At 40.9% G+C, this 12,935-nt stretch overlaps 1 protein-coding gene across 2 annotated transcripts in view; it reads left to right on the forward strand.

Annotated features, from left to right (window-relative positions):
* Window positions 1-5,729, forward strand: part of CPVL (carboxypeptidase vitellogenic like) — a 144,315-nt gene extending 138,586 nt beyond the window's left edge. The window contains exons 13-14 of one of the 2 annotated variants that reach the window (XM_059933709.1): window positions 2,525-2,581; window positions 4,367-5,729. In XM_059933709.1, the coding sequence (XP_059789692.1) occupies window positions 2,525-2,551 (27 nt within the window). In that variant the 3' untranslated portion in view covers window positions 2,552-2,581; window positions 4,367-5,729. The remainder of the gene's footprint in view (window positions 1-2,524; window positions 2,582-4,366) is intronic. The other variant, XM_059933710.1, reaches the window with a different exon arrangement.
* The last annotated feature ends 7,206 nt before the right edge of the window (window positions 5,730-12,935 follow it).

A 12,935-nucleotide genomic window follows, 5' to 3' on the forward strand; every position in this document is an offset into this window, starting at 1 on the left:
CCATAAATTAGCATTATCTGTTTTAGAACTTCATATAAATGGAACCCACGGTACTTTTTTGGTCTGGCTTCTTTTACTCAGCATAATTATTTTGGGATTTATCCACATTACTAATGTATCAATACATGTCATTCCTTTTTATGGTTGAGTGACATTCTATAGATATACCACAATTTGTTTATCCATTTACTGTTAATGGACATTTGAGTTGTTTCCAGTTTAGGGTTATTAGAAATAAGGCTACTCTGAATATTCTTCTTAAATTCTTTTTCAGAAACATGTTTTCATTTCTCTTGGGTAAATACCTAGAGGTGATATTTCTTGGCTATGGGATAGATGCATGTTTAACTTAATAAAGAATTTGCCAAACAGTCCCCTAGAATGATTGTATCATTTTATGCTCCCCCCAGCATTGTACAAGAGCTCTATAGATAGTTGCTACATGGTCTCACCTTAGTGTTGTTAATATTTTTTTTATTTTAAGGCTCCATTTTTTTTTTAATGCACTCATCTGTGTGATGACACCAAGACCTTCAAGAAGCAAAAGAGAATTACTGATATAATAACCCTTTGACCCAACAATGCAAAGTCTAGGAATCTATTTACCTTTATATCTGCTCAAGTACAAGATAATAAATGTACACGTTTATTCACTGAAGCATTTTTTTGCAATAATATAAGGTTAGAAAGAATGCAAGGGTTCAATAACAGGCAACTGGTTGAATAAACTGCAGGACATCACACAATGGAGTTCTAAGAAGTTCTAAAGAGAATGAGAAAGGCTTCTGTGTACTGAAATAGAGAGATCTCCAAAATATACCATTAAGTGGAAGAAAAAAGCAAGGGGTATATATACGAATTGGAGAGGGATTAAAGTAAGGCTATATATCTACACCACACACACACACACACACACACACACACACACACACATACACACATACACACACACACACACTTATATATGCAAAAAAACCCCACTACACTGGACATATAAATAAGAAACTAATAAAATATTGTTATGTAGGAGGGAAGGGAGCAGGGGTAGAAATAAGAATTCTTTGTGAATATTTTTCCATATAATTTTGATATTGAATTATATAAATGCATTACCTGTTAAAAAATTACAACTAAAAAAAAATCCTAGAATTGAAAAACCTAAACATATATCAAATTGGTAACATGATCACACAGAAGAATTATAGAAAGAAATACCCTGATTTTGTGAAAGTCTGTGAGCTCATAATGATACTCGAAAAGAGAAAGGCAGAAAAAAATTAGTTGTCATCATTGAGGTTGTTGTTAAATTCCTCCCTTTGAGAATTGATGACTAAAGGAAGAAGCAGTCCAAAATGCTTCCCCAGTCCAAAATGTTTGTCAGGGTAACCAAACAGATCTAGTTGATTAGGGAAAGAGTCTCTTCACTAAGAAATGGCAGCTAATTAATATAGAAAAAAATGATAACATTAGAAAAATCACCATTTTGTGATTTCTAATGAACAGTAATTCAGGCAAGGGCTGTCAGATGGAGCTGGCCAGTAGGTGCATAGTTGAGGGGAAACTGCACATCTGTATGGTATTAAAGTAAATCCACACAGAATACTTTCTGGTTACAGGGGAATAACATCCCTCTAGAGCAGCAAGCTCGGGCTGCCATCCCATAACCAGAGGACAGTCTGAGTTTCAGGATCTAATGGTGGAAACCAGATGGCATGTACCTCCTGATGGAGTGCCATATGAAACACACAACAGCACCCAAAATGTATTCTAGACAAAATTTTATTAACGTGAATTGACCAAGCTCTTTGATGTAACTTCCAATTTATAGGAAATACAGGGGACAGAGGAGCAAGCTAAGTGACCACATGAGGAAGCAATCAGACAAACATTGAGAAGGAAAATTAGTAGATGAAAAAACTGACTGTTTTAGATTTAAAATACCTAAGGGACATAAAACCATTAAAAATGCATGGCCCAGACCTAAATCCTGATTTGGACAAACCAGCTTTGGGGGAATAGCTGGGGAACAATTAGGGTAATTTCAACATGATTGCAGTATTAGATGCTATGAAAATTTATTGACAGGGAAAGAGAAAGATTATTATTAAAGGAAAACAAACTCATCATGATCTTGTTTTAGTTTAAAAAATACATATGTGTGTATAAAAAGATCTAGAAATATATATAATAAAATATTAACACTTAACAGTTTCTGGTTGGTGGGTGTATTAGTTTTCTATTGTTGCACACAAATTACCAAAAATTTGGTGGATTAAACTTTTTCTGTAAGTTAGAAGTCCAACATGGTCTCACTGAGCTAAATCAAGGTGTTGGCAGGGCTGCATTCCTTTCTGGAAGCTCTAGGGGAGAATCCATTTCCTTGCTTTTTCCAGGTTCTAGAGGCTGCCCACATTCCCTGGCTCATGGTCCTTCCTTCATCTTCAAAGCCAGCAACAGCAGGTCAAGTCCTTCTCGTACTGAATCGCCCTGAACTTCTCTTCTGCATCCCTCTTCCACTTTTTAGGACCTTTGTGATAATCGGGTTCCATGAAGATAATCCAGGATACTCTCCCATCTCAAGGTCAGCTGATTAGCAACCTTAATTCCACCTGCAATTCCCTTACTTCCCCTTTGCCATGTAACTTAACATGTTCACAAGTTCTGGGGATCAGGACTTAGATATCTTTGAAGGGCCATTATCCAGCCTACCACAGTGGGAACATGATATTTATCTTCTTATTGTTGCTCTCTGTATTTTCTGGTTTTCTACAATGCATATATGCTGCTTCTGTAATAACAAAAGGCTATTCTTCATTGAAATATAAGTATAGTGACGGGGGAGGAAACAATATCATTAAGTGGTAGTATTTTGGAGATCATGGCTATATACCTATAGTAGGAATAAAGAAAACATGTGACCTAATTATATGTGAATAAGTATTGGTGGCTTGGAAAATTTCCACTGACAGAATCATATTAAAAAATCCTGGGCTTCCCTGGTGGTGCAGTGGTTGAGAATCTGCCTGCTAATGCAGGGGACACGGGTTTGAGCCCTGGTCTGGGAAGATCCCACATGCCACGGAGCAACTAGGCCCGTGAGCCACAACTACTGAGCCTGTGCGTCTGGAGCCTGTGCTCCGCAACAAGAGAGGCCGCGATAGTGAGAGGCCCGTGCACCGCGATGAAGAGTGACCCCTACTCGCCACAACTAGAGAGAGCCCTCACACAGAAACGAAGACCCAACATAGCAATCAATCAATCAATCAATAAAAAAAATAAATAAATCTTTAAAAAAAAAAAAAAATCCTATAGTTCAAACAACGTGTATGAAATGGCAGATGACATTCTGGAAAATGCTATGTATCTGAAAAATGACTCTAGTGATGACAAGGACACTGTGATCAAAGATTCATGTGAAAAGTGTGAATGACAATTTTCATAAAATGTGAGTTCAAGTCTCAGCTCTGTCACTTACTAGCTGTGTGACCTTGTGCCAGTTATTTAACCTCTTCTTGCTTCCATTGCATTATCTATAAAATGAAGCTAATAACTGTACTTTCCTCATGGTGTTACTGAAGGATTAAATGATTTAAAACCTGTGGAGGGCTTAGAACCATGCCTGGCACATGACAAACACTCTGTAAATGCTAGTCATTTTTGTTTATTTTTCTGGCAGGTGTTTGTAGCCACCTGTCTCAGATGGAAAATCACTCTGGATTAGTTAAGCTGGTACTTATAATCTATCACCTCTAAAAATCATGAGAGTCATGCACTGATTATCAATAGGGTTCTTACACCCACAGGAGACTAGAGTAATTACCCTGAGGGTTTCACTATTGGAGTTTTTCCCAAATGGCTGGGTTCTCAGAAAACACCCCACCAGTGCCAGTACAGTGGCTAAATAATAATTCTGAAGCATCAACAATTACTTAGCCCAGAATCATCAATACGACGAATGGCACTTACCACTATGGGATTCTAACACTTGTAACCTGTTAGAAAGAGAAGTCTAATAATTTGCTAGTTTGACAACTTGGGGGCAAAGAAAACAAGTTTTCCAGGAGGATGAGAGACTGGAGACAACTTCAGTATATATCATCCTGCTCATTGTGAATTGATATTAAACCAATCGGATACTGTGAGTTGTTGAGATCAGTCAAGCACAAATAAAACACCACATTTGAAGAACTTTATCATTAACAAACTCTAGTGATATTGAATAATGTTCCACGGAAGAAATGCAATAGATTCTTTAATGTTGAAAGCTGGAAGGGATCTTAGTGATCATTTTAATTCAGTGTGTCTCAGACTAGATTCATGGTCCTACCTGCCACCTCCCATTTCTTTTTTCCTTTGTTTTCTGCAGGATTTTTTTTCCAAGCCTTGAACATGCTCTTGTACACTGTGACTCTCCAAGACCAAGACCTGGTATATGACCCATCCTGACCACAGAAGCTCCTCCTTTTTGCCCTTATAATTTTTTAACTTCACAAGGGCTGTTACTGGTGATAAGAACCCTCCGGGCAAACGACGATGTATTATAGCCATTTCATAGAGCACAATGCCCAGAGAGGCCAAATGATTCACTTGGTGAACTAAATGATCACAGAGCTGGCTCAGAATCTAGGCCTGTTTGTAGAGCTCTCTGGAGAGAACCTGTGTGCTGAAGACTTTGTGCCCTGGGCCTGAGCAGCCTGGAGTAGAGCAAAGGAACAATGAAAAGATGGAAACAGAACCTACAAGGAAAGGGAGAAGAAACAGTCACCTGAGAATGTGCCTTCCTCCTCTGTGCCTTTCTGCTCAGCCTAACATTTATTAAAGACCTACAATTTAAGAAAGATATCGTTGCGTGTTACAGAGGATGACAAAAAGCTGTGCATAAGACTTGGTCTTGCCCTGGAGGACCTCAGATGCTCAGTGAGAAGGCACACAGGAAGTTGAAAGGTTAGCAACAATCCTATTTTCCTAACACTTATAGTTTGTAAGAGCTTTCACATATATTTCCCAAAACTCATATATTGGGCAAGTATTATCTGTCCCTTTTTATACATGAGAAAATGAACCACTGATCAGAGAGACTGTGACACGGTTCAAGGTCAGAGACCCAGCAAGTGGACTCCATCTTCTGACCACCCCATACATATCACATGGGCAGTTTATGACAAATGTTTGGCTTTTTGATGACAACTGCAAATGCTTTTGGGGTTTTTACACTGCATACAGTAAATTGTTTGACTGTATCCAAGATGACTGACATTATTAAGACTGATTTTTAAAAAAGGTTTATAAGAAAAACAATTTGTAACAAGGGAAGGAAGACATGGCAGAGCAATGGAGAAAGCAAGAGTGAATATGGTATCATGTACTTTTTTACCAAAGATTTTTAACTGCAAAAATAAATGTTCAGGGACTTCCCCGGTGGCACAGTGGTTAAGAATCCACCTGCCAATGCAGGGAACACAGGTTCAAGCCCTAGTCCAGGAAGATCCCATGTACCACGCAGCAACTAAGCCATTGTGCCACAACTACTGAGCCTTTGCTGTAGAGCCCAAGAGCCACAACTACTGAAGCCCGTGCGCCTAGAGCCTGTGCTCCACAACAAGAGAAGCCACCACAATGAGAAGCCCGTGCACCGCAACAAAGAGTAGCCCCTGCTCGCTGCAACTAGAGAAAGCCCATGCGCAGCAATGAAGACCCAACGCAGCCAATAAATAAATGAATAAATTTATTTTTAAAAAATGTTCATCGCAGAAAATTTTGATTGCAGAGAAAAGTAGAATGAAAAAAAAATCTGTTCTCTCATCAACCAAAGCAAAGCAGTGTTCAGCCATCCCTCACGCCCCCCAATTTTTAAAGTCATACACACTATAAATCTTGACAATTTACATTAAGCTTTTGAAAATTCTTTAGTTCTAAATATCTTTAAATGGTAACAACCACTTTTTTTTCAACCTACAATGTATCATAGCAGACAATAAAAAAGCATTCAAGTTTGCGGTACACCAATTACATTTTGGAAATTAAATAGGGATGCGTAGAAGCTGGAGGGGTATCCTTACAGATACATTAGCGTTCTACCAACAGAAATGTTTGATCCTGCCCACAGCCAGGCTCCAGTGCTGCGGCTGGGACCTTTGATCTTGAGTCCCACTCCAGCATATGGTGCTACTAAGCATAATCAAAGTGCAAATCTTTATAGAAATTACAGAGACTGAAAAAGGGACGGATGCTTCCTTCCTCTAATTTCCTTTCCTGCCATGTTCCTGGTCTTAAGTAAAAAACATTTGGTCTTTTGATGAAATCTGCAAATAGTTTGAGGGTATTTTACACTGTATATAGTCAATTATTTCACTGTCCAAGATTATTTCCATTACTGAGATTGACAGTGTTTCTTGCCAGAACAGAGTCATGGTTTTCGTGCTCAATTACCACATGGGTATGAAACTGCCTCCACTATTTTGGCCCCATACAGTGATATTAGAATAAGGAGACATCTACAGTTCTGGGGGAGGTTTTTTGGGTGGGGAGTACTTGCCACTTGTACATTCCAGATTTTGATAAGAAATCACTGAATATTTACAGGATGAGTTGCTAATCCTTGAAATTGATACTCTTCAAAAGAGGTGTCTTCCCTACAAATATTGTTAAGCCATTAATTATAACAATTCAGATCAAGTTGTGAGAAAAATAGTATTTTTTTATGAAATTCCCTTCAAATATATCTGTCAGTCCACCAAAGACAATGGGAGACAATTTCTGAATTAAAATATTGAAAACAAAACTCGTATTTTGTCAAAGTGGATCATCTGTGCCCTCTCACCAACATCCTGCAGTTAAGTTTGAGTGACTGCAACGCACCAGGCCTCAGGCAAGTTTGCAGTTTGGAAGAAACGTGGACCCAGGAAAACTTTGTGTGTTGTTTCTCATGGTTACTGATTATTGTGCCCAAGCCTTACATAAATTGTTTTTAATAATGCAGTTATTAAGAGAAAAAAGAGACACCTAAAGCACCATTCAGAAAGTTTAGTCAAGTGCAGGTGAGTGCACTCTCAGGCGGTGGGCACTGGCCCGGCCTCTGTCTCTCCTGACCAGGCAGCACCAAACCTGGTTGGCAAACCTGGTTGGCTGGTGCTTTTATTGGACCAGTTGCTAAATATTTTGACTATCACCCCGAACTGGCCTCATTAGTTGTAAACATAGGCTTGTATCAACAGGGAGCCCAGCGAGGTCTAACTATAAAATTCTGGGGTCAGAAGTCAACAGTTTAGATTGTGGTCTGAACTCTATCATTACAGCGGTGGACCATTCCAGAAGTTAGCTAATTCCTTTAATTCTTAGCATCCTTGCCTCCAAGTTGGGGATATGAATATTCCTCACCTAACTGCCTTATGAGACATGTTGAGGTGAAAGCAGATATTAAATATGAAAGCATTTGTTTTAAAATTTTTTATTCATTTCAAAGAAATCCATAGTAATTGTATAGCATTTAGAAAATGCCAAAGCATAGGGTGTAAACAATTATTCATCTTCTCACCATGTAAAGATAACAACTGTTAACATTTCAAAAATTTTCTTCTAGCTTTTTATGAAAACCCTTTGACAGTTCAACAATAGTTGCTGAGTACTACAAAAATGAAATAAAACAAGGCTGATGTCCTTCCAGCTGGGTGGGGATATAAAATGGTTAAATAAATGTTATTACTGTAGTATGAAGAAATCCAAATAAAAAAGTACTGAAAAGCTGTACCATCATACTCAACTACAGGTCTGGTCCCTGGAGATGACAAATATTTCAGTATTTAGGAATAAGGGACACTTTTATACCTAAAGCATTTCCTTAGGCGACTGACTCAATTCTATTCTAAGGGAGAACATCATTATATTACTGCTATAAAATTTCAGGTGCACAAAAACACTGTACACTGTAACCGTAAACAGTATGTGGATTTGCCTTATTTCCTATGTTACGCTCAGCCACCAACCATCTCTCCCTTTTTAGCTTTTGCCAGACTGCCCACAGTTCACTGTAGTTCCTGTAGATACACAATCTATTTGTACACATCGGTTTCAAATAATCAGGCATCTCTGAACTGATGGATAAGGATGTTCCTTGGACATAAAATCCTTGGACTCTTTTTTCCCCGGACATAATTTCCTTGAACTGTTGGAAGCAGTCACCTTGTAAATGGCCTTAGACACATACAGTATTATGTGGACTGATGCTTTCTACAAAGGTTTTAGCTCTTTATTATTTTCTTCCCAAAAGATAATTACTATGACCACAGCAAATGGTGCTCATCCTGTTTATGATGGCACCATGCTTCCGGATTCTTATATGCATTTAACTCCCCGGCTATGCTTAGCTCCCAGAAGGCATGGACCTTGTCTACTCTGTCAATCCCTAGGCTCCTAGAAAAGGAGACATTGAAATGTCTGAATAAGCCCGTAAGAATTCTCGTTCAGTCACAATACCTAAGACGATACCTGGGAATGTGCTAAATAGAGATCACTAGGCCCTGTTCTGGAGGTTCTGAATCAGATTCTCTGTGGCTGGGCCTAGGATCCTGTATTTTTAATAAGCTCTTCAGTTTCTTCCTCTGTAAAATGGGGATAACAGTAGTTCCTACCTCACTAGGTAGGTGTGGAAATGAATGAGTTACTTTATGTAGAGTGTTTAGACTACTGCCTGGCGCTCAGCACTACATCAGTGCCAGCATTACTACTGTTGTTACTAGAATATGATCAGCCGATCATGAACAGGTGTTCTGGAGATAGTGTCTATTAATTTTCTCAAACTTAAATGTGCATAAAAAATCACCTGGTGGCTTATAAATGCAGGTGCTGGGGCCTTGCCCCCTGAGATTCTGATTTAATAAGGCTAATACCTATCCAGGAATCTGCATTCCTCTATTTCCTTAAGGGCAAAAATGGAGAATCAGCAGATACACCGTAAACCCGTGATTCTCTCATTCACATTGCTAATCCCCAAGGCAAAGAAACTTGCCTCTCAGACTGGGGCTGAGATGAGGCTCAATTCAGATAACGAGAGTTTTGGGGGTCATTTGATAGCATGCCAAGGCACCACTGGGACTCTTGGTCTCCTACTTCATCTGTGTCAGGGGCCACACTGCCTGTCTGGGGTTGGCTCACTGAGGCTGAGGAAACAGCTGCCGTCTCCGCAGGCTGCGCTGAGTAAGTGAAGTCTGCCGCTCCGGCAGGGAGTGGCAGGCTTACCTCTCCCTGCAGCGGGGAGCTACGCCTGAGCTCTTCTCGCCTAACCTGTCCTGCACCAGGGCAGCCTGGGCCAACTCATTCCGGCTCCAGGGGCTGCTGAAGACATGGCCTGGAATCCTTCCTGCCTCTATAGCTGAAGATCAAGGGAACCACAGGTTGCTTGGGAAGAAAGTGTGTACATCCCCGGCAAGCCCAAGATTCCATGCCTGGGCAAGAATAGCTGAAAACCCTTATGCCACATACATGTGTCACGGAACCAGCCCAGAGTTGCTTGTGCTTCTGAAACTACCCCCAGAGTGCTTGAGATTTAAAGGGCAAACTTTCCAAAAGTGAAATGACAAAGCTCTTGTTTCTCTTACCAACAGCTTTCCTTCCTGGATTTCTCGACTTGTGATTATGCAAATGATACATTTAAGCATAATCAATACTTGACTCTCCTGGAACCTGATCAAGCTGGGATCCATCCATAAACAAAGACATTACATAGTTAAGAGATAGGCATTTAAATGGAGACAACTCTGTCCTTACTCTTACTAAAAATTATTGCTTTTTATAGAAAATTAGGTATAGGCTATGTTATAATAAAGTAGAATTTACGTTTTAAAAAATGCTTTCCTTCAAACTCCTGTAATTTTTCTCCTTGTTCTTTAATCCAAGTACATGTACTTTCTTCTCCTAAAATGCTACATATGGACAGACGTCTCCAATGTTTGAGAAGCCTGGGTTTAGAGCACTGGTCCATGGTTCCTCCTCTTAGCTCTGGGTCCTGCGTTACCAGGAGTCTCCTGGAGGTCTCGCAGGCATTAGAGTTGAAATCCCAACCCACACCTCCAGATTCTTTTGACAGCTACCCTTTAGCCTTCTCTTGGCCCTAAGGGTATACACTTGTGACATGATTGGTCTCCAGGAGGACAGATGGGAAAAAGGCCTGCACAGACTTAGGCAATTAAGTAAGGAATTCCAGGGTCCCAGGAATCCTGAGCAGGAGTGGGGATGTGGGCAGTGGGTGGTTACATATCTTTGGAAGCCTGAAATCAAAATCCTGCTCTTATGGTGAGGGCCACCCAAAGGAGGACTGGAACACGGCCCTCTAAAGTGCAGGGTCCAGGGTAGGGACCTAGGTTGCCCTGGTCCAAGAGTGTACTGTATATATAGTATCTATATAATGCCTGCACGTATGTTACATAAGTGAATACCTTGGTCTGGATGTTCTGTCAAAACATGTCCCACACAAATCTCTGTCAGAGATTTCAAGGTTAGAGACGGCAAGAACTAGAGAGAGAACATTTTCTTTGTGTGGCACCTACTTTATTTAGGCAGAGATACCTCTTGATGTTGCAGTGCAGATGTGATTATGTCAACTCCCTGCTGAAAGCCTTAAAGGGGAATAAGGGACTATTTATTTGGAAGTCATTGTATGAACAGGTTGTGTGACACTATTAAAAAACACAGATGTCAAAAGAATCTCAGCAACAAAGATTCAGACAGAAGATTTGGAGGTTTCTCAGTCACTCTCTTGCACCTGTCCCCAGGCTTCCCCTCTTCCTGCCCTGCTCGCCATCACATAGGTAGTACTCAGCACTCCCCTCCTCTGGAAGCCTTCCTCAAGCTCTCAGTCCAGCCAGGTGCACCTCCTCAGGGCTCCCACAGCACTGCAATTGCTCCCCGCCCATCAGTCTCCCCGCTAAGTTGTTGCACCCTGAGGTCGGGCCCTGTGTCTTATCAGCACTGCCTTCCCACAGCTCATCCTGGGATTCGGCACATGCTAAATTCTCACTAAATGCTTCTTGCCTGATCACCAGCAGCAATACGAAGTTACTTTTATAGCTCTTCACTACCAGGGGCTCTAAGACTACCAAACTCAAGCAAAATTTTAACTCCTGAAGAGAGACATGGTCTGAGAATAAATCAAACACCTGAACACATAGCACCACAGACATGGAGACCATTGGGGGGCACATATGGATATCACATATGTGTAATCTGAAGTTTTTTAATGTCATTCATTCGTAAAGTGGACCTCAGGTTATATGCCTTTAAAAAGGGAAGCATTTCTTTAAAAGATGGCAATCACGCTTTTTCAGAAAGAACGTATACGCACACATACACACACGTACTTGACCTGCAGATCTCAAAATTTTACCCTTACTGAAACTAGATTAAGGGTGCTAGCGACACCTATCAGAAACTGTTTCTACTTATTTGAAATCTGGCATACTATTATCTATTTTAAGCAAGGTTAACTACATGGGGCAGATGTGTTACTTCAAGAAAACGGAACGTCATGGAAAACCAATTGTCTTTTGACATGAAACCACGGAAGATGTTATTTTTACCTGCAATCCAGGACTACTGGTAGAAATATTAGGCACTGGATAATAATACCCAAGACATTAAAAAATACTGAACAACCGCAGGGGTCTGATAACTTTGTTAATCTTACTTAGAGGCATCTACAAATGGAACAACACCCTCAGTGGAGTAAGCGATTAGTCCAAACTGTAGTGACCTCTGAGGGAATGCCCCTCCTGGCCTGGTTTACTCTGAAAGTTTTCTTGGAAGAGTCAGGAAAAGAGGAAGCTTATGCAAAGGAGGAGGGTCTGATTTCTGCTTCTTCCTCTTCCACATCACACCTCTCAGTTTCCGACCTCCTTCCCGCTCAGAAGGCCGTTTGTGCGTCCCAAGGCTAGGGCCTCAAAAGCAGATGCTGCTACAGCTGCATCCCAGGTAGATCTAGTGGCTCAATTTGAAAGCCAGCAGCTGCTTAGTATTCTTTCCTCTGAACAATCGAATGACCTCTGTTGCCACCAAGGACTGAGGTCCTCCTCGCAGCTTCTGGGGCCCAGATCAGAAATTGTGCTACACGGTACAAGCTTGGGCCTCACCCTCTAGGGCAGCCAGACCTTCATAAGGAGGACTGGAGTCCAGAACTAAACGATTTCAGAGGTTTCTCACAAGGAGAACTAAAACCCAAACTACCAAACTGCCTGGGTAACTTCATCTTTCATCTTGTTCAGAAAGATACTTGGTTCCCCAAGTTCATCCTTTATTAGAAATCTCAAAACAAATCACAAGCAAACTTGCTCTGCTCACTGTGCCCTGAATGGACATTTCAATGCCTACCTACCTTCCATTCTCCAGCCCCATCTCCCTGGACCCAAGGTCCCTGCTCATCCATAAGTGTTCACTGACTATGCTGCCAATGGTCTCACTTTTCTTTAAATTCACTTGCTTATATGAATCGCTAAAGGAGCCAATTAATCACCATTGAACATTGGAATTATTCAAAATCATTTGCATCTCAGCAGCTTTCTCATACTACAGCCTTACATTGTTATTTGACCTTTCCTGTCTTGCCCTCCCCACTAGATTGTCAGCCTCTTGAGGTGAGGCTATGTCTCTCTCCTTTAATTTTCCACACAGTAGGTCCTTAAAATTACGTTTTCTGAACATCCTGGGATGAGGGTAGGGAATGGCTTGCAGGAACAAACAGTAATTAACAGCTCTTTCTTGCCCATTCTCCTTCTCAGCTGGGGCTGCCCTGAATGGAGCCATTAATAAATGCTCCACTCCCTATTGATAATAAGTGTGAAGACTCCCCCAACTAAACCAGGTCTGAAAAATTGTGGGCCAAATTTCTGAAGATCACCGCAAGCCCAGGCATAAAGGGGGAGGGCCCAGCAGGTAGCAGTTACCAGAGG

Source organism: Balaenoptera ricei, chromosome 9 (assembly GCF_028023285.1).
Source record: "Balaenoptera ricei isolate mBalRic1 chromosome 9, mBalRic1.hap2, whole genome shotgun sequence".
Lineage (NCBI taxonomy): Eukaryota > Metazoa > Chordata > Mammalia > Artiodactyla > Balaenopteridae > Balaenoptera > Balaenoptera ricei.